This window comes from Octopus bimaculoides, chromosome 1 (assembly GCF_046866305.1).
Source record: "Octopus bimaculoides isolate indiv1 chromosome 1, ASM4686630v1, whole genome shotgun sequence".
Lineage (NCBI taxonomy): Eukaryota > Metazoa > Mollusca > Cephalopoda > Octopoda > Octopodidae > Octopus > Octopus bimaculoides.
Genome location: NC_142928.1, coordinates 34,081,084 through 34,103,855, shown reverse-complemented (window position 1 = coordinate 34,103,855; position 22,772 = coordinate 34,081,084). Strand labels below are relative to the sequence as shown.

Genomic DNA, 22,772 nt, shown 5'->3' with positions numbered 1-22,772 from the left:
TACATCTTTAACTTCTTCTTTTACTTGGTTCAGTTATTGGACTGCAGCTATGCTGGGACACTGCCTTCAAAGGACAAATTGACTCTATCAGTATTTTTTACCAAACTGTTATGTTGTGAGGATGTAAACAAAACAACACTGGTTGTCAAGTGGTGGTGGTGGTGAACAAATACAAAAGCATACACACACACATATCTATACAACAGGCTTCCAGACAGTTTCTGTCTTCCAAATTCACTCACAAGGCATTTGTCAGCTTGGAGCTATAGAGGAAGTCACATGTTCACAAGGTGCCATCCAGTGGGACTGAACCCCAAACCTCATGGTTGCAAAGCCAGCTTCTTGACCACACAATCATGCCTGGCATAGGAATATTTACAGTGGTTGCTTCAACATCAAAGCCAGCATCACCATCATCACCATTTAACGTCTGTTGTCCATGCTGGCATGGGTTGGACAGTTTGACCAGGGCTGGCAAGCTGGTAGGCTGCACCAGACCCCAGTATGATCTGGCATGGTTTTTACAGCTGGATGTCATTCCTAACGCCAACCATGGGTGCCATTGATGTGACGCCAATATTTGCCATGACTGTGATTTTACTTGGCTTGATGAGTCATTTTTTTCAAGCACAGCATAATGCTAAAGGTCTTGGTCATTCATCATTGCCTCCGTGAAGCCCAACACTCAAAACATATGACTGTGTGTGTATGTGTGTGAATATATATAGGCGCAGGAGTGGCTGCGTGGTGAGTAGCTTGCTTACCAACCACATGGTTCCAGGTTCAGTCTCACTGCATGGCACCTTGGGCAAGTGTCTTCTGCTATAGCTACGGGCCGACCAAAGCCTTGTGAGTGGATTTGGTAGACGGAAACTGAAAGAAGCCTGTCGTATATATGTGTATATATATATATATATATATATATATATATATATATATTTAAAATTATAATACAGGGTATCAAGAGATACCACCACGCTGAAAAAAATAGCAGTCAAATCCTGACTCCAAAACCACAATAAATGTCCGCAAGGCACGATTAGCGAAGACGAAGACCAAATAAACCAGTAAAAATAATAAGATAATTTCAAATCCTGGATTTCTGGCTTTGCATAAATGCTCTGCCTTCATCAGTGAAATATACTCAAGTACATAAATACAAATACATGTATATAAACAGTATACTTACATATACGGACGTATACATACATATATATGCACGTATGCACACGACTAGCTTAAATAGCCCGCCTAAACAACTTCTCATGCGATCCCGGACAGGATATCAGCGCAGTAAATACACTGACAAAACTAATTTATATAAATAAGGATAAGATCGGTATTTAAAATATTGATCTTATCAAGTGGTCAGCATGGGAATAAAAACCATCAAAGGTAATAATTATTTAAAATTATAATACAGGGTATCAAGAGATACCACCACGCTGAAAAAAATAGCAGTCAAATCCTGACTCCAAAACCACAATAAATGTCATATATATATATGTGTGTGTGTGTGTTTATGTCCCCTGTAACTTAGTGGTTTGGCAAAAGAGACTTATATAATAAGTACTAGGCTTACAAAGAATAAGTCCTGGGGTCGATATGCTCGACTAAAGGCGGTGCTCCAGCATGGCTGCAGTCAAATGACTGAAACAAGTAAAAGAATAAAAGAGAGTATATGATTAATCCACATTACTCCATAAGGAACATAGGCCCGGTTTCTCTGGCGCATATATTACACCCTGGACAGGACACCACTCCATCATAGGATTATTCATTTTTACCAGCTGACTGGACTGGAGCACTGTGAGATGAAGTATATGCATTATGATATCCAATGTAGTTTTAAGAGGACTTTACAATGGTAAAACGACTTTCTTCAGTATTGAAAACCATCACTAAGTACACTATTTTAACCCTTTAGCATCTGGATTACTCAGTCAAATGTAATGTTTATTTATTCATATTGTTTTGGATTGATCATGCACTGTCTCATAACTTTGAGATTTCAATGAGGAGATTGTTTATTTTTAAAATGACATTGTAAAGTCTGAATCTGGATGGTTTGAACATAAAAAAAGGTAGAATATTTGGGCCAGACATGGCTAGTTTAAATACTAAAAGGTTAAATATGACAAATACATATATTTGTCATATGTAAAGTAGACAGGATTATATACAGTAGACAAGATCATCATCCTCAACATTTAACGTCCATTTTCCATACTGGCATGAGCTGAATGGCTCGACAGGAACTGGCTAGACCAGGGGCCACACCAGATTCCTTAGTCTGTTTTGGTTTGGTTTCTGTGGTTGGATGCCCTTCCTAACACCAACCACTCTACGGAGTGTACTGAGTGCTTTTTTACATAGCACCATCACAAGTGCCTTTTACATGGTACCAGCACCAACACCAATGCTTTTAACACAGCAACTTGGTTTTAAGATCTCAGTTCTGTTGTGGTTGGGTCTTCTTGAGTACAACAATGCGCTACGTATCTTAGTTGTTGCAAAGTAGCTGGTGATAGAAAAGCCACCAAACTATAAAAACCACACACACATACACAAAAGTCATACTTAGCAATACATTTTGATAATTTTCTGTTGCTGTGTGTGTATACCAGATGACAAATGACTGTGAAGGAGGAGGATGAGATGCATGCAAACGAGGAAAGGAAAATGATATAAAATTGGGATGATAATGATGATGAACATCTGTTGTAATAATCATTTATTCTTTGATGAGTACTCACATCAACAGCAAATATGTTGCACTGATGAGGAATATTGTTTGGTCCCATATGACACAGGGTCTTCACTTCGGAGTCTTCTACTTCAATTGAAAAAAGTAATTTTCTGCGTAATGGTGAATTGATATTTGGTGGACAGGGTGCTGAGAGTTCTTGTCCAAGAACCTTACCATCTTTAGGCTAAAATAATACGAGATAACAAGCTGAGTAAGGTTGAGTGATTATTAACAAATGTAGTGAGCAAGTATATATATATATATATATATATATATATATATACAGAATAGGAAAGGTTTAGGTCACTGGTGATCTAAATAGGCACACTCTCTGAGTGCTCCAATTGATAAGCTACTAGGATCCAAGTTTACAACAGGAGCTGGAGTTGGGGATCTGTAGCCAACTTCCAAGTCAGTGGGTACATATTAAAGGAAGAGGAAAACAAAACAAAAGCAGGACGAGCTTATCAGATCATTTAAATTATTTTAATGGTGGATCAAAGTAAGTAAAAGTAAATAATTTACTTTTGCTTAATTTGATTCATCATTAAAATAATTTAAATGATTTGGTAAGCCTTGGTTTTGTTTTCCTCTTCCTTTCATTTATATATATATATATATATATATATATATATATATATATATACAAAATTATGCAAAAGCATCTTGAGGAGACCCAAAATAGGCTTCATGATGGATCTTAATCAAATTCGGTCAACACAAAGGAGTGACAACTCTGAAATTTTAATTAATTAAAGTTTGAATTACACATGAGAAGATAGAAAACATTAGCTTGAGGACTAATATTAATTTAAGTCTGATCATGGTGGTAACTCAGGGTATGTTTTAGTCTTATTAAGCTTCCTCAGTGAAGCATAGTCTTTTAAAGTGCATACCAGATGTAGTCATAGAGAGTAGCTACAGAGATATATCAGAAATATATTTGAGTTCAAGTGACAACTCAACTTAATGGCTAAGAGAAATTATCAAGGGACACCATCTGTATGAAACACAATAGTTGAGTGAGTGCTAAGATAATTAATGCAGGGAGTATAAGTTTGCAAATAATAAAAATTACTTTTGCAATGAGGAAAGAATAACACAAGTCCAATGAATAATCTGATTACAGTAAAAGGGGTGACAACTCTGAAATTAAAATTAAATTTGAATTACTCCTATAGTGAGGTGTGTATCGCATTAAATACGTCATTACTCGTTCCAGTCTGATTTGGCATGGTTTCTACAGCTGGATGCCCTTTCTAACACCAACCACTCCAAGAGTGTAATGGGTGATTTTATGTGCTACTGGCATGGGTGTCATTTAGATGACACTGGCAACGACCATGATTACAATTCATGGGTGCCATTCACATGGTACCAGCAGTGCCAAGACTATGATTCATGGGAATCATATACATGGCACCGGCAATGACCATGACAATTTATGAGTGCCATTTACAGGGTACTAGCAATGACCATGGACATCTATAAAAAATTTTCCTCAGGAAAGTTTATCGGGTCTGTTATCTTGATTTTAGATGTTTCTACATATACTTTGATTGGCATAATACTCCACCGTACTTCAAAAGTTTATTTAGACTTGTGTACAACCCTTCTGTTTCAGTCTGAACTCAGAACTGTTACTGCTAATGTGTTTTGATACTGATTAACTATGTAAAATTGTTATTGGATATGTAATAAAACATGGTTTATAACCTTTAAAAAGGGGTAGGGTGTAAACTAGTTAAGATAACTATGATAAAAATAGGACACTAAAATGAATTACAACGGTAGTAGCCCTTCCACCAATGATAGACTATACTCATATTAAAATATAAAATATAAAGCATGTCATGTTATTCTTTTACTGGTGCCAGCCAGGAGCATTAGGTGTTTTTGCTCAATAAACACTCACAATGCCTGGTCTGGGAATCGAAACCGTGATCCTATGACTGCGAGTCCGCTGCCCCAACCACTGGGCCATTGTGCCTCCACTCAACATGATAAATAAACTATTGCAATTCTCTCACATAATTTGTGTGACAGGTACAATTAATTCATCAAGTGTAAGATCGCAAACTTTTTGAGTGTGCTGTTTATGAAAAGATAAATAAGTACTCTCTTAAGTTCTCACAGACCATCACAAAAAAAAATCATGATGAATACTAATTTAAATTGTTTAAGTTGTTTTGGCCCATTTGAACAATTTACAGCTAGACTAGCTTGACCTCTTTGAATTTAGTATAGTAATTTTAACTTAAATGTAAAATAAAGACTAGAAAATCACTGATGTCATATTGATTGACTATACAGTAGTTTCTCCAAGCAACATAGTTCTATACTAAAGCAAAGTTTACCAATATATATATCTCTTATAGGCGACCTGTCTTACAAGTCTGCCCACTCAAAGCCCTCTTAGGATTTATGCAAAATAACTGATACAAATGAATAATGTTTTCATTTGAGGTGATTAAAGAATAAAAGGTTAACCAGTAAAAATGTTACTCGTAGTTATATTTTTTTTTATTTACCTCAAATTTAATCAGGCTTCCATAAGGAGACATCACAGCTCTCCAAATTCCAATTAAAAATCCAAACTTGTGAAGAACTGGAAGATAAGAATATATATCTTCAAAGATAGAAAATATATAGTATAGAAACTAACAAAGAAATGATAGATAATGACATAAAGCTTAATGTTTGATTCAAGTAGAGAACTAGTCTGACAATAAGAATCTATTTAAAAGATGTCTTCTGCATGAAGAACAATTTTTAAACGAGGAAAATTTTCTAATGTTTGTTCATATTTTTGTTAACCAAAATTCATAACTGTGTAACCCTTTTATTAATACAATGATACCTCTCTGACCTCATACATCCAATGAAGTGGCTATTGTTCATGAAAAAGAAAAGCAATATTTTTAATATTTTGCCACAAGGATGGTGGCTAAGGTGAGGTCACTGGAGAACAGCAGCTTTCCTATCTATCTCACATTCCTCTCTAAATGGTATTTGAAGAAGTTCATGAAGGATTGATTGGAAAGCAAAATATCTGTCTTATGTCCTTATTCGGTGTTTTAATTTTTCTCTCAAACCCACCCCTCTCTGCTTATGTGTGAGCATATTTCTCTATATGTATGAGCAGAGTGGAAGTGTTTATGTCAATCATATTCAATTAATAAACTGTAACGTCTCTCTCTTTTCCTCTGTATCTCTCTCATTAACTGTATCTAGTAAAAGTATCTTGTGTCATGCTGACTCATAAAGGCTGGTTTCCTGGTTTCCATGGTGTATAAATTCTCCATCTGGACGGGATGCCGGTCAGTCGCAGGATTACTCATTTTTGCCAGCTGAGTGGACTGGAGCAATGTGAAATGAAGAGTTTTGCTCAAGAACACTACGTGTCACCCGGTCCAGGAATCGAAACCACAATCTTACAACCATGAGTCCAACACTCAAACCACTAAACCATGCACTTCCTATCTGTTTGTGCATGTTTCTGTGTATGAGTGTGTGTGTGTGTGTCTGTATGCACACATGCATGTGTTGAGCTCCAGTGTCAAAAGGAACTCTCACCAAAGCAGGCTGAATGTCCAGTCAGCCATGCCAAACCATCAGTGTCCAAACAACTACACCTAGTCGTCTAGTTTCCTTAACAAGAAGAGGAGGCATGTTGGGTGAGCTTGGATAGAGGTGGTATACAACCAGCCATCGCTGAGTAGCAGAGACCAATGCAGCAGCTGTAGGAAAATCATAGTGGGCAGGAGAGGCAGCTGCCTTAGTAAAGACGTACAAAGAGAGCAGAGGATTGATTTTGGGTGAAATAGATAATAAAAACAAAAAGAAATTATGGGATATAGTGTTGGAGTAAGGTTGTGTGATGGTGAAGCGAGATTGTGTAATGTGAGGCTAGATTAGACAATGTAAAGTGAGATTATGTATAGTGAGGTAGGATTATTGTGATGTGAGATAAGACTATGATATAAGGAGAGATTGTGTAATATGAAGCTTAATTGTATAATGTGAGGCTAGATTGTGTAGTGTGAGACTAGATTGTGTGAGATGAGGCGAGATCATGTGATATAAGCTGAAATTGTGTAATGTAAGGCTAGATTGAATGAGGTTAGATTGTGTGATGTAAAGTGAGACAGTGTAATATGAAGCTAGATTGTATGATACACAGTCAGACTGTGTGATGTGAAGTGAAATTGCGCAATGCAAGGTAAGGTTGTGTGATGTAAAGTGTGATTGTGTAATGTGAGGTTAGATTATGTGATGTAAGGCAAGATTGCAAGACATGAGGCAAGATTGTGTAATGTGAGGTGAAATTGTGTGATATAAGGCTAGACAAGAAAAGTATATGTTATCTGTAAGATAACCATTTGACCACAGAAAAATACTAAATTAAATTATTTTAAATTAACAAGATTAATTACCTTGGGTATAAAGCTCATAATAGGAATTGAATCCCCAGTTAGTTAAGCTCTTTATATTATATTCTGTAATAGAAAAGAGTTATTTGATATTAATTTTGTTATAATTACAAAAAAGGAATACAATTTTGTTTGAATATATTGATTTTGTTTACATTTTAGTTATTACAAAAACATGTTTATTTAATAAGAAATTATTAATTAGGTTAATTAATAGTTAATCAGATCGTTTGTGATATTGTCATTTGAATTAAAAGTTCACATGCTTATACAATAATGTATAAAATATACTGACTTCAAACATAAACCTATCTTCTCTCTTTTCAAACAGGGGTAGACATGTATCTTTCTTTACAACAAAGCATCTGTTCCTGTCCCTCTGTCATACACTAACCTCTCATCACCTGACATAAAGCCATCTCTCTTAATACTAGATCCCACTCAGTTGAAAGGTCTTGTTTTGCAAGTTAATTAGTGACCTTAATGTTATCAGTGCCATGTAAAAAGCACCCAGTACACTCTGTAATGTAGTTAGCATTTGGAAGGGCATCCAACTGTAAAAAAACATATTAAACAGACATTGGAGTTTGACATAGTACTCTGACCAGCCGGCTCCTGTCAAACTATCCAACATATACCAGTATGGAAAGCAGACATTAAATGATAATGATACCACATGAAAATATCAGCAATTTTACCAATCTACCACATTTGGTTAACATTATCTGCATTGATTATTAATTTGATTCCTTTGCAGTCTTTTGTAACTTTACTAAAATTGTGTTGTTGTAAATTGAATGTATGTTATATCGTACATGTTGATAAATCTGCAGATCATTAATTTTTGATTAGCCAGCACAAACACATTTTTAGACAAATAATATGTTCATTAAATGAATTTTACTGTCATTAAATTCACTTACAGCAAGAACAACATCAACAACAACAATAATGGTTTCAAATTTTGGCACAAGGCCAGCAATTTTAGGGGAAGGAGTAAGTTGATTACATTAACCCTAGTATTCAACTGCTACTTATTTTATTGACCCCAAAAGGATGAAAGGCAAAGCTAACCTTGATGGAATTTGAACTCAGAATGTATAGATGGATGAAATGCCACTAAGCACTTTGTCTGGTGTGCTAATGATTTTGCCAGCTTGCCACCCTGACAACAACACTAGTGAATAAAAATTGTGAATAAAGAGGAGGGGGAAAACCTGTTGAAATGTGAATAAAGAAGGACAAACCTGTTTAAATGTGAAAAACTTCTTTAGTCATAAATATTTCATGCCCTGATGATGACAAAGTATTGGAAAGAGAAGACAAACAGGCCAGATATGATGATTTGAAGTAGGAGATAAAAAGACTGGTCATTGAAGAAGGTGAGCATCATACCTTTTGTTGTTGAAGCCCTGAGAACTATAAGTTCGAAGCTCACAAAACAGATTGAAAAGAGATGAATAAATGTAAATTTAGTGTAGCAAGAAAATAGCATTGCTTGGAACATCACAAATCCCTCAGAATCTGAATGAAGAGTGTTACCTTAGCTCACTGGTTGTGAACAGCCAACACTTTGTTACAGCTCTCAATAAAGGTGTGGTGTTAAAAATAATAATAATAATAATAATGAAAATAAAAATACTAAATATGACCCACAGAATAGTTAAGAAGGAAGGTGAAAAATAGACACATACAGTCCTCTTAAATGCAAAATAGCCTGGCTATGGAAAATGAAGAAGGTGAAGATAGTGCCAATTATTGTTGGGTCTTTGGGGTCAGTATCAGAAGGTATCAAGAAGAATATAAAGGAAATTAGAATAGAGTGTCCGTAGAGCTGCTACAAAAGGCTTGCATCCTTGGCACACTAAGAATAATCAGGAAAGGACATAGCTGAAAAGAACAAATAGCATGGTACCGTAGGCTACAGGTATCAAGCCTACTACACATGCAAGACTCCAAGAGTTTGAACAAAACCTGAGTTAAAAAAAAAAAAAAAAAAAAAAAAAAAAAAATAATAATAATAATAATAATAATAATAATAATCCTTTCTACAATAGGTGCAAGGCCTGAAATTTGAAGGAGATTAGTCAATTTCATCGACCCCAGTGTTTCACTGGTACTTAATTTATTGATCCTGAAAGGATGAAAGGTAAAGTTGACCACAGCGGAATTTGAACTTAGAACTTAGCAGCAGATGAAACACTGCTAAGCATTTCACTCAATGTGCTAACGATTCTTTCCACTTGCTGCCTTATATAAAATATTTTAAAAAAATAATAATAAAGGTTTCTAATTTAGGTAGAAGGCCAGCAACATTGAGGGGAGGAAGTTAGTCAATTATATTAGTCTTAGTACTTAACTAGTATTTCCTCATTCACAAAAGAATGAAAGATAAAGTTGACCTTGGCAGGATTTGAATTTAGTGCTTAAAGGGACAGAAAATATACTACAAGAGATCTTTTCCAATGCTCTAACAGGTCTATTAGCTTGCTGCCTTGTGTTTATTAATTTAGGCACAAAGTCAGTGATTTTGAAGAGACGGGCTCTAGTTGATTACATCAACCCTACTACTTGGCTGGTACTTTATTTTATTGATCTCGAAAAGATGAAAGGCAATTTTAACTTTGGTTGGATTTGAACTCAGAACATAAAGAGATGGAAGGAATATCAATAGGTATTTTTCCCGATGCTCTAATGATTCAGCCAAACTAATGTCCTTAATAACTGTTTCTAAATTAAGCACAAGACCAGAAATATTTTGGAGGAGGAGATTAGTCAATTATATAGATCTTAGTGCTTGACTAGTACTTTATTTTACTGACTTCAAAGGAATGTAAAGTAAAGGTGCTTTAGGCAAGATTTGAACTTAAAATATAAACAGCTGAAACAAATTGTGCAAGTCATTTTGCCCATTGCTCTAAAAGTTGAGTTTAATTATTCAAATTAACTTCACTAAATGTTTGTCACTTGTTTTATTAATCATAGTAGGAGTCTCTATGCATTTACTTCATCAACTATAAACAACAGACACTCCCTACTTCAAACCCTATTAAAAACTAAGGATGTATTAGATTATATAATCTAAGATAGACTATATTGGAAAGAAAACATGTAATCATTAGGCCTGAGAGAAATAGCAGCCAAATATCCCTCAAATCATGTTCTACATTCATGTAAAAGGATAGAATGATTATGATTTGGATACCTTTGTATGTGTTTATGACTCCTTGTCTTTTTGACAAGATATTATTGTAAATGAGTGTCACTATCATACAAGCTATGTCTTTCATTTCCTATCTTCTGTGAAAACATGTCTGGTCATGGTGAAATACTACCTTGCTTGAAAACAAGTGAGGGTTTGAGGAAGGCCATAGAACTGCGTAAAATCTGCTGCAACAAATTCTTTTTGACCCATGCAAACATGGAAAAGCAGACATCGAAATGATGATGATGCTATGGAGGAATTGAACTTGAAACTTATAATTTATATTTCTACTCAATATTCAGCTAACTAAATGACCTGTTAATGTTTCCTTGAAATAGATAATGCAAGTATCATAGCTCAGCTAACTAAGCAATCAGTATTTCCATAAAATTCAGACAATGATGAAGAAACAGGGAGATAAAGACACTGCAAAATTATAATCTTAGCAGAAAGCTAGCAAGTTTATCAGAGAAGATAAGTCAATTACATTGATTCCAGTGCTCAATTGGTACTTACTTTATCAACCTTGAAAGGATGAAAAGCAAAGCTGATTGTGTTGGAATATGAATGCAAAATGTAAAACTAGAAGAAATGCTACTAAGCATTTTGTCCAGCATTGCTAATGATTCTGCTAGCTTGACGCCGTGACACTGTAAATTATATTAACAGATTTTTATATGAGCCTTTTTATAGTGGAAAGATAATTGTTTGTAAAAACTATTTCAGCACATTTCTATTTTTTAAAAAATTTTCTTGCTATCGGCTGAGGACTTGGCAAAAACACAACTGCACATCCTTAACATAGAACTGCATCCCTATAACTGGTACTATTTTTCAAAGCTAGAGGTTACTTCACGCTGGGCTCATGTCACCCACTCAAAAATTTCCAACCCACTACTCTCTCCTCCTTTCATCCCTTTTGTTCGATACCATTAGGCTCTGCACTGATCACTACATCCAGTCCTTTCTTCCCAGGATCTTAGCTCTCTAGAATCTTTCATCTTGTCTTTCCAGCAAGTGTTGACTTAAAAAAGTGCAAGAGGAACATTACAAGCATCAATCTCATTAGTCTAGGAGGGCCTGCAAAGGCCATGGGCATTATCCCGTCCTTCAAACTGGGTAAGTATAAAAAAAAATGCAAGTATGGGTGAAATATCTATACAGACGAAGGCGGAGAAACATTAGAGAGTCGGACAAAATGCCTGCGTTATTTAGCTACAGCTATTTGTTGTGAATTGAAATCTCGTTAAGGTTAACTTTGCTTTTCATTCTTCTAGGCTCGGTAAAATAAATACCAGTTAAATGCCGAATCAATTTCTATAATGCATCCTGCTTGATGTGATTGGTATTATAATAGAAGACGAATCTGAAGAAACATGATACATAAGAACCGATTACTTTACAAGCAAAATTCTCTGATTAACACTAATTACAAATCACGATGTCGACAATACATACAAGAACTGCTTCCTGTTAGTGTCATGCGAAGAAAATACATGTTATTTATCAGCATAGAAATATTGACACGTTTGCCTTTACTCTATTTTTTTTTTTTTAAGGCTTATACAAATTCTTAATTTTAACGAATTAATGTAGTTCGTTCGACAGTAGAATAAAACTTGCTGTTTTCCCGTATTTTTCCTATCACATATATAGATAAGTTTAGACGGATGCAAATTCTATGGCTATATAACTAGTGAAAAATAAAACGAAAAGGCACACACAAACCCCCATCTCCCGCGGGAGCCGCGACCTCTGCTAAAAATATCAGACAAATCCCTAATATCCCTAAAAGGGGCTAAATACATTAAGACAATGTTGTCCAATATGCCATTAAAAAAACGGAATAGTTAAGATTTTTTTTATTACTTTGGTCTTCAACATGAAATTCCTTATTTAAAAGTAAATTAAGGGTGTGTATAGTACGGACGAGTGAAAAGGACCTTATATAGATTGGTAGCATCATCCCACTGTTATGGAACACCGTATTCCGCAACGTTGAGTAAAGTTGTGGAAAACCACAGATTAATAGAGAACTAGGAAGGAAGAATTCTGTAGACTCTTAATGATCAAATTTATCGCTTTCCCCACCAAATTCATGAAAAATCCAATGGTATCAGAAGATTAAGAATACATAATTTAGAATCATAAACCAAATGCGAGACATCATCGAAGGGATCTTTCAAAAATGGGTTGTGAAACCCCGTTATTTACATTCTTATAGTGGGACATGTAGTAAAATTCTACTTGTCTCCCTTGTTTATATTGCTTTATGAGAGTTAATTGCAAAAAAAAAAAAAAAACGTAATTAGATGCTATGTCGTTGCAGGTGAATGGAAGGGTTATTTTATATTAAAATACAATGTAACCCTTTAATTTACTGAGAAAATTAAAAACTATCGTTGAACAAATATGTGCAGTCGAATCTGTTATATCATTGATATTAAAATTACTTCCCGTGTAGTTTAAAGCTTACGAATGTGTTTTATGCAAAATGCAAACGTTTTAGGTTCCCACTTCACGCAGTGTAGGTTCTTTTTTTTATCATTAACCCTGAGTAAACAATACTCGAGCAGCATGATCAAGTGTCCCCATCATGATCATCCTGTCTTATTGTATACCTAAAACAGCATTCTACATTCTTTCGCGTGTGCATACAAGGCCACAGTTTACTTCGTTGGCTCGGAGTAGTAAGTTGTGGTCTAACAATACAGTGACAACCCTGATCGAGCAGACCTATGAACTGAGGCTTTTCCAACCAGGATCATACCGTTTTGGGGATATGTAAGACTACAGTATCGATGATCTATCTTGACTTTGTACAAGGTGGGTGTTATCTGACTACTATTTCTGACAGGTTGAAGGACCACCTAGTGACTCTCTCATATGGTCATTTGTATTGATAAATAAGAATCTATAGCAGAATACACACATGTAGAGCGATAGAACCCGGAACCACGCGGTTGCGAAGTGAACCTTTTCACTATGCAACTATACCTATACATATATTCTTTCGGAGAAAGTTCAATTCTATCATTCAAAATGCAATATATCTGGATTAAATACTAATTAAATAATCAATTACATTGATTAGGTGAGAGTATAATGTAAAGCCGAGATGCATTATTTGAAAGAAAATATCAAATTTAGGACACATAATGATAATGGTTTCAAATTTTGGCACAAGGCCAGCAATTTCGAGGAAGGGGCTAAGTCGATTACATCGACCCCAGTGCTCAACCCCGAAAGGATAAAAGGCAAAGTGGACCTCAGCAGAATTTGAACCCAGAATGCAAAGCATTTTGAACGGCGTGGTAACGGGTCTGCCTGCTCGCTGTCTTAATAATAACAGCAATGATAACCTTTTCAGCAATCTTTCGGTAAAAGCCTATGACATCATGACTGTGCATGACATTGTGTTTCATTTGCTCGACCGAGCTGACACACACATGAGTCAAACACTCATGACTGACGACATGTACTAATACCGAAACGTTGCCCTTTCTACTATAAGTACAAGGCCTGAAATTTAGGGTGGGTGGGTAGGAGCTAGTCGATTACACCGACCCTAGTTTTTGACTGGTACTTATTTTATCTACCCCGGAGGATGTAAAAAGCAAGGTCGACATCAACGGAATTTGAACTCCGAAAGTAATGAGTCAGAAGAAATACTGCCAGGCAGTTTCTCTGACGCTGGAACAATTCTTATTTCTTTATTGCCCACAAGGGGCTAAACATAGAGGGGACAGACAAAGGGATTAAGTCGATTACATCGACCCCAGTACGTAACTGGTACTTAATTTATCGACCCCGAAAGGATGAAAGGCAAAGTCGACGAAATACTGCTAAGCATTTCGCCCGGCATGCTAACAATTCTGCCAGCTCGCCGCATTAATGAGCTTATTGTATACAGTGCTCAAGTGCAGTACATTTAATCGGAAAAGGTTAAATGAGGGAACAGGAAGCAGACATATAAGTCAGTAAAGAAAGACAGCCATGAAAGCTAGAAGTGCATCCATAGTCTTAGGTCCTCCTGCTCCGAGTGGTGCATTGGACGGCAAGGCTTCTCCAACGTAACGATTTCAGCTTCATCCCATGAAATGTCAATGTCTTTGGAGTCATCGATGAAGTTGCGGCGCCAAGGCGCTTTTAGTCGCCCTTGTTTTCTCTTGCTATGCGGTGGTTTCCACAGAATGGCGATTTTCGCATGCCGCGATGATGGTAATCAGAGGACATGGCAGGCGAATCGCCTGCGGCGCTCAGTGACAACGTCATGGAGTGGATGGGTATCAGTTCGGCGATGTATCCCGTCGATGCATAGTACACCGAATACAAAAAAAGTGAACAGTTAATGGGTCATAAAGAGGAAAGGGTGCATAGGCACAAAAGGAGTAGCGTTGGCAGAATTCGGGAAGCATGGAATTTTTGAAGTATCGAGTGTCCTGACAGCAATAGTTTATTCTACACTTCGACAATTCTGAGAGTGAGAAATTGATTCCGTGAGAAAGTCATGGGTGCTGCGCTGTTTTCGAATTTATAAGCGTGTCTATGAGTGCTAGAGATATTTATTTCTTTATTTCCCACAGGGGGCTAAATACAGAGGGGACAAACAAGGACAGACAAAGAGATTAAGTCGATTACATCGATTCAGTGCGTACGTGGTACTTATTTAATCGACCCCGAAAGGATGAAAGGCAAAGTCGACCTCGGCGGAATTTGAACTCAGAACGTAAGAAAAATGTGGTCAAAGTTTTTGTTGAAAAGACGGTAGATAATCATGTGAGCTTCTACCAAGTCAGCTGCTAGACGTCTAAACTTTAGCATGTCGATGCTCAGAGAAGCAATACGTTCACGATAAGTGACAAACAGAAGGTATTTGTCAGGTTGCACGTCTCTAAACAGCTTCCAGTAGATCAATATTGTGATCAGGAAGCGGGTTCCAGACTAAAGATGTAGACTGTAAGTGTCGATGTACCACAGCCTTGAGCGGCTGACGAGTATTGAGCTGAAGGGTAACAATGTCCTCTGCTCATAAGGCAAAATATCCAACACTAAATCAAGCTTATCCTTTCCGAACAACTCGGAGGTAAAGAAAGCAACCTCATATTCAACTTTCTGTATTAAGTGAATGTAAGTTAAATCTCCTTTGGATAGGACACTGGTAGCTTTAGTTTTGGATTCCTGCCGCGGCTTACTACTCTGAAGCACCCACAAAGAGGAAACCTCCACGATAGCATTCAAATTGCTAGAAATAACAGTTAGATTCTCTCAAACCAATATCTCAGTGTTTGAAAGGAAGAACACGTTAGATGTGAATATGAAAAAAGATGAGATGGTCACAGATGGAATATCTTTCACCATAGCTCTGCTCGATCATGGCTGAGTTGGGTTTAATAAAAGCCAACAACTCACTTCAAGCTAGACGTCTTGTCCTTGGACACAATATAGCCCTAATGTTGGGATATTGAACACAAAACCCTCAGCTGAGTGTTTGGTGCTCTGTAAAAAATCAAAATGCCAGAGAGGCAATAAATAGTTTTGTTTAACTGAACACATGACCGGCTGAAAAAATAACCAAGTTGCTCCATGACGCAACTTTCACCATGGTCTTCTTGTTACCGTCCTATCGAGGCAACACAAAAAGAAAGGGTGGACATTGAAATTAGACACTGAGGGAAAATGGGTGTAACTTTTTTATTTTTTAATTTTGACGATTTTTGTTTTCGATAATGTGTTCTATATGTCACAGTCATGCGATTCCCCCTAAAAAAAATGTTGGACCCCCTCCCCTCCCCCCAACGGGGGGGGGGGGCGATTTTCATTTTTGACATTGTGTTCTACATGTTCAGGTCGTACGAATAGCCTTCTCGCAACTTAGATGTGAAAATGAAAGGCTTACATTTATATTGAAACAGAAAAAGGGTCATATGTGGAGTCCCCACCACGAAACTTGATATGCTAGAAATAACAGCTAAACGGGGACAATCCAAATCTTGCATTGGCCCAGATGGACTATATGTAAATAAATATGAAGGAAAAAATGCACTTTGGCAAACGGGGTTAGGGTTAGGGTAAAAAAAAATTTATGGGGAATCGCATGACCGTGACATATAGAACACATTATCGAAAACGAAAATCGCCAAAATTAAAAAATTAAAAAGTTACAGCCATTTTCCCTCAGTGTCTAATTCCAATGTCCACCAAAGAAAGTTCAGGCTTATATAGTCAAAATGGCTGATAGAATAGTAACCTTTTCTAACAAATCTTGTGAATGATTAAAAGCGGCACCTGTTGCATGAGGGTTGCTACAGCTCTATTAGTGCGAACCATTCCCCATCCGAAAAGAGATTGGAATTATTCAAAGTCCCTTTTCTTTGGTAAATATAATCTAGTTGTTATTGTTTAACCGCACATTAGTCTTGATTGAACAAATTCTCATGATCAAAGGCATGTCAACCGTGATCATTTCATTTTGAAGATGATTTAGTGTGATTAGAGGAAATCTGACTGTTATTTCTAGCAAGAGCGAAAGTGTAGAGGTTTGTTACCAATAATATAATAAAATAATTTTAAAAAAATGCTATATTACGTTTCCATTTAGCATTTCTTGCACGTTCCATTTCTAGTGCAACAGCTTTAAACGTGTTCAAAATGCATTTTGGAAAGTAAAACTGATGATCCTCAAGTTTGATTAAAAGTAGGTAAATGTGATAACGAAGGAACCGAATCCGCCCAATTTAACATAGCAGATAGTGTTACGTCCATCTGTACCAATGTACATGGGAACCTCTTACAAGGCGAACAGAGATATTTAGCACCGGTTTCATGCGTTTCGTGACAGCTCTGATGGATTTTTAAGACAATGAAATTTTCTGACCGTTTCATGTTGAACTTATATCACGTACTACAGATTTATTCTCATATTAAGAGATGATTTAGGGAAGAGAGTAGGTCTATTCTGTATTGTTTAAAAGGAAGTGTTAACTAAATGTGAATTATTTATTGTTTACGAGTCAAGCTATTCAATCCTCCAGAGGGTACGTATCTATCTTCCTCGTCCTCTAGTTCTACTAGATCAGTACTACCACTGGATAAACAGTATCAACTAATTGCTTTCCGACCATATTAGTATTGCACCTTTCGAAAGGAACTCATCGTTACTTGGATATAAGTGTTTTGTTTTCGAGAAAAAACAAAAAGAAGCAAGAACGTTTAGCATTTAACCGGCATTCCTTCATATCTGTCAACAAAGTTGTCCTTTGAAGCACTTGACGAAGGAATGACGTTTAACCTCAGTCCTGATGGAAGCTAACCTGACCCTAGGATCGAAGAAGTCCCATCCTTGATAAACCCATCTTTTTTTTTTACAAGTACGGTGTATCTAGAATAACATGGCGAAGGTAAAGAATACGCACACCCTGTGTTTAGGGTTAAGGTTACGCCGAAAACGGGTGGTGTGCGTATTCTTTAGATCCGCCAAATAACATTAGTTGCCTATTTTCTTTTTAAGAAGCAGGATTTGATTGGAAGAAATTTAGCTGTTATTTCTAGCGATCTCGCAGGGGCTTCTTTGCTGACTTGGGTCCCCAATTCTACTTGTTGATTGAGAAGCATGGGTGCGTACTGATATTTTGCTAAATATAGGAGACTGTAATTAAGTGTGTAATTGTTGTTTATAAATACACTGTAATGACAATATATATTGCAATTATAGTATACTGTAGTTACAGAATATACAATACAAAAGCTTTTAATAGTCATAATTAGTACTCGTGTTATCCAGACTACTTAACCAGCAGCAGTGTAGTGGTTGATCTTAATTCGTTTTACTTCAACAATAACAAATATTCCTTTTAGTCTCGTAGTTTCTTTTTTCTATTTATTTAATTAAATCGTTTCCCTATCAGAACATTTCTCCTAGCTTGCTAATACTTTACACATTAAATCGAATTGATTCGTTAAAAAAACGAGAAACGATACTTCGCAACTTTTTTTGCGTTTACATCGAAATTTATGATTTAAAGTTTCACTTGATACGCTTTATTTTATAATGAAATTCTTGAAATATTGCCACGGACGATCAATCTGCTAGAAATAAAATCCAAATATTCCTCAACTCACACCCTAGCCTCTTAAAAGAGCGATACACAAAACAATGCAGACATAAATATACAAAAAAGACAGGAGGATTCACGACTAGCAGGTATTTGATCATATAATTCTGCTCGGTCAGGCGTTGACCTGACAGTAAACAATGCCAACCGATAACAACGGAAAGGTTATTGTTTCTTAATGGCAAAGTGGAAAACTTATTTAATGTTCTAAAATTAACTAAATTCCACATTGTAAGCAACATGTCTGGGGAATGTTTTATATATATGAAAGAAATGCTGGGAAAATATCATCTTCGTATATAAACAAGTGTTTACATAAAAAAAGTATGGTATACTGAAATAAACATTTTTGACAAATATGAAAATATAAACACTTTGGTGTAATGGAATTTAAAGAAAAAGAAAAAAGAATTTACCTCGATTACATTTGTCCATCCATACTGCGTCTTGAGATACAACATACAACATTTTTTTGTTGACAAGTCGCAAAGGAGCCAATTGTGGGCCTGGAAGAAACTTGAATAGATACGTAAGTACCTCATGCGGGAAATCTGTAATCAACATAGTTTGGAATCATTTACTAAATTGACGAACTATTAGAGATGACAATTACTATAAGTTATTGTTATTCAGCAGTGGTGGCAACATTTGAAAGTTACTGGTTTGCTAAAAAATCTTTGGATATAATCCAAAGTGAATACAGTCTCACCAAATGTGATGGCTCACTGCATTGTTTGTTATTAGTCGGGCAGCAGCAGATTTTTGTTCTGTTTACCACCTCACAAAGTGCGCACAGTGTTTTCGTCTAGTGATACGATAATTTTAGAAATTGAAAAGCAAATGAGTGTCAACGAATTACTAAATAAACGAAGAAAATACCATGTCTTAGCCGATTTATCGGTGTTTGTTAATGCTGAAGTAGCGTTGTTGCCACAGTAAGTTGCTTTCAAAAATTGTTTAGCGGTAGATAAATATCCCGAGCGAAAGAGAGAGAGAGAGAGCAAGAGACGAGGGAGGAATAATTTAGTATATAACGATTAATATAAATTTCCTCCCACCTCATTATATTGTAACTCCCTTTTTAAAGTCATTTTCGGAAGCTAGTCATCTGCATTTACTAGAGCATAACAAAACCACAAGCTGGTATTAATATTTGCTTAATATAAGTATCAATAACGGGCGACGGGTCACTGTGAGCGAGACACAGCTGAATAACCGAATTGGATTGGCAAATTAAACGAATATTACAGAAAAATAATCCTAAGCTTCACCTTCCTAAAACATGGGAAATTCTAACAGGAAATTGTGATAAATATATTATTTTTTGAAGCTGAAAACACTTTGAAAGTTACTGAGGGGCTCGAGTTTCGTGTAAAACAGCAAATCTAAATGTACTTTATCACATATATATTTATTATTTAATCGGCAGAAATCTATCTATCTATCTACTCTGGGCAAAATGTTTAGCGGCATTTCGTCCGATTTTACATTCTGAGTTCAAATGCCGCTGAGATCGACATAGCCTTTCATCCTTTCTGGGTCGATAAAATAAGTACCAGTTGAACACTGGAGTCGATGTAATCGACTTACTCTTTCCCCCGAAATTGCTGAACTGATGCCAAAATTTGAAACCAATATTTCCTCGGATTCAGTTAAATGGGTTACATTTTCCCCGCCAATGCCAATGTGATAAAACCATTCTTTAACTTTGGAAGAAGGAAATGAGTTCAAAACCATTGCAAGGATCTTCAAATAAGTGTAGTTGTTATTGTTTAGTCACAGGCAGGGTCTAAAGGAGATGCTTTCAGCTATGGTACATCGGTCCAGAGCTTGAACAGTTAAAGAGGCTCCATAAATATCTGATGGTCTCTTGCGCGAGCACCTATGCGTGTATAACGATTCTACAGATGAGATGTCCTGAAATGATTCTTCAGGTGGCAACACTTAGGGTTATAATTTTTCAGGTGGGGTCAGATATGTGTCAGAACATGATACATTTAACTAAGTCGGTTCAGGAATCTTTATTCATAATAACCAGTCGACCATGTCACGCAGTACCTTCCTCCCACTGTTGTATGATGGTGCCTGTAAAGTTATTCGGTGACTACAAAAACTTTTAAGACGTGCAGCGAGTGTGATACTTGTTACAATTGCATGAATTAAGCAAAACATTCCAGATAGTCTTTTTGTTTGTTTCTGCGCAAAAATAAACAAAAGTCTACCTGAAGTATTAAACTCACCAATTCTATAAGAATAGGGTCTTTTTTGTCCGTCCATTCTAATGTTTTACTTAAGAAGTAGGTTAATGTTATGTGTATTTGGGGCGAGAGAAGAAGCATCAGTCCTTCAGGTGAATCCCTCTGAGAAAACGATGATTGATTGCTTACAGCTTTAAAAAAAATTTAAAGGCGCTGGAGTGGCTGTGTAATAAGTAGCTTGCTTACCAACCACATGGTTCCGGGTTCATACCCACTGCGTAACACCTTGGGCAAGTGTCTTCTACTATAGCCTCGGGCCGACCAAAGCCTTGTGAGTGGATTTGGTAGACGGAAACTGAAAGAAGCCCGTCGTATATATGTATGTATATATATGTGTGTGTGTGTATGTTTATGTGTTTGTCCCCGCCCCCTAACATCGCTTGACAACCGATGGTGGTGCGTTTACGTCCCCGTAACTTAGCGGTTCGGCAAAGGAGGTACTAGTCTTACAAAGAATAAGTCCTGGGGTCGATTTGCTCGAAACAAGTAAAAGAGAGTAAAGAGAAGGCTGTTCGAGGTAAATCCAACCAAACTTGACAAGACTAGAATCAACAATTTTATGAATCTTGCTTCTCTCATAAACCGAAACGCGATCCTGGACGTAACCATACTGGGTTTTCGGTCACAGCGATGCGAGGAGGAGTCCTCCAATTGGTTGCATTCATTAATACTCAAAGTGATTTAACAAGAATCATTCATTCGCAGTGATGATTGAGAAGTATACCACAATATTCAGGATCTTGGATATACGCACAGAACCACTTAATCAATTTTGTAGATGTGAATACAGCTGTGCACACTCAAACGATCGGATCGTATTTGTAAAAACGCAAGAGTTACAGCAAGATCATGCGTGGTGGCAAACAAAAAAAATTTAACTTCCTAATGTCATGCGTTTTCTGATAATAATCTGGAAATTTTATACCTACAAATTGCTGGTTAGAACTCTTTGCAATATGTATCCTGTACTGTATTTTGGGAGCATTGGGTAATTGCAGCTTCTATTAGCTTTGAAACCCGCTTTATATTATTTCCTTTAAACTAAGTATTTAGCAATGTGTATTTTGTTGTATTATCTATATAATCATTGGAGCTTCAGTTTAATTTGGAACACGTTGGATATTGCTGTTTTTGCCTTTAAACTTTCACAATAAAGATGCACAGCATTGAGGATTATTGTTCTAATTATACAAGTTATATTCACAGTAGGCTGGGAGATGATTCTTCAGGTGGAATTGGCAGGAGTATCAATTTTTCGGGTGGAGTGATAATTTAAATCCGCGCATAATTATAACGTAGACTATAGATACTGCGGCAGATAGCAGACTTGGCGGTCGACGACTTTGAAAGTGAAAATGAAGCGCTTTAGTCAATGACCTAGCGAGTGTTGTTTCATCACATCCGGATACTTGCTTGATGCTCCACAACCTGGTAATTATTTAAAAGAATCTAGAGTGAGAAAACTGCTTTAATCTCCAAAGAATGAAAAGTGGCTCACCGTTGAAAGATATGAAATTTATATCCCGTTTCCGTTTCACCATAATGTACCTTGTGAAAAGGAAGTGAACACAAGCACGCGCGCACTCACACGCACAAAGAAGATATTAGAATGTTTTCTTCTCTAGGCACAAGGCCCGAAATTTTTGGGGAGGGGAACAGTCAATTAGATCGACCTCAGTACGCAACTGGTACTTAATTTACCAACCCCGAAAGGATGAAAGCAAAGTCGACGTTGGCGGAATTTGAACTCAGAACGTAAAAACAGACGAAATTCTGCTAAGCATTTATAGGAAAGTTGGTTATACATCATTAGATGTATACCTGACTTTCCTATATAAAATTAAGAAATATAACGGAACGCTGAACTCCAGACTATCAACTTAAACAACATTTATTCAGGTGGTAAATATATACATCTTTAGCTCTTGTTGTTACAGCTTCTGTGTGTGTGAGCATAGTTGTTGGGACGTTGTTATGTAGATGTAAGCGAGCTGTCGAGCGTAAGTTCGAAAG

General features: G+C 36.5%; 1 protein-coding gene across 2 annotated transcripts in view; it reads right to left on the bottom strand.

The window, feature by feature from the left end:
* Positions 1-22,378, bottom strand: part of LOC106878032 (F-box only protein 31-A) — a 42,459-nt gene extending 20,081 nt beyond the window's left edge. Inside the window, exons 1-5 of one of the 2 annotated variants that reach the window (XM_052965969.2) lie at positions 21,689-22,378; positions 18,918-19,052; positions 7,186-7,248; positions 5,281-5,357; positions 2,757-2,933 (exon numbers count right to left, since the gene is read on the bottom strand). In XM_052965969.2, the coding sequence (XP_052821929.1) occupies positions 2,757-2,933; positions 5,281-5,357; positions 7,186-7,248; positions 18,918-18,969 (369 nt within the window). In that variant the 5' untranslated portion in view covers positions 18,970-19,052; positions 21,689-22,378. Of the gene's footprint in view, positions 1-2,756; positions 2,934-5,280; positions 5,358-7,185; positions 7,249-18,917; positions 21,113-21,688 lie in introns of those variants that run through there. The other variant, XM_014927117.3, reaches the window with a different exon arrangement.
* Between the last annotated feature and the right edge of the window lie 394 nt (positions 22,379-22,772).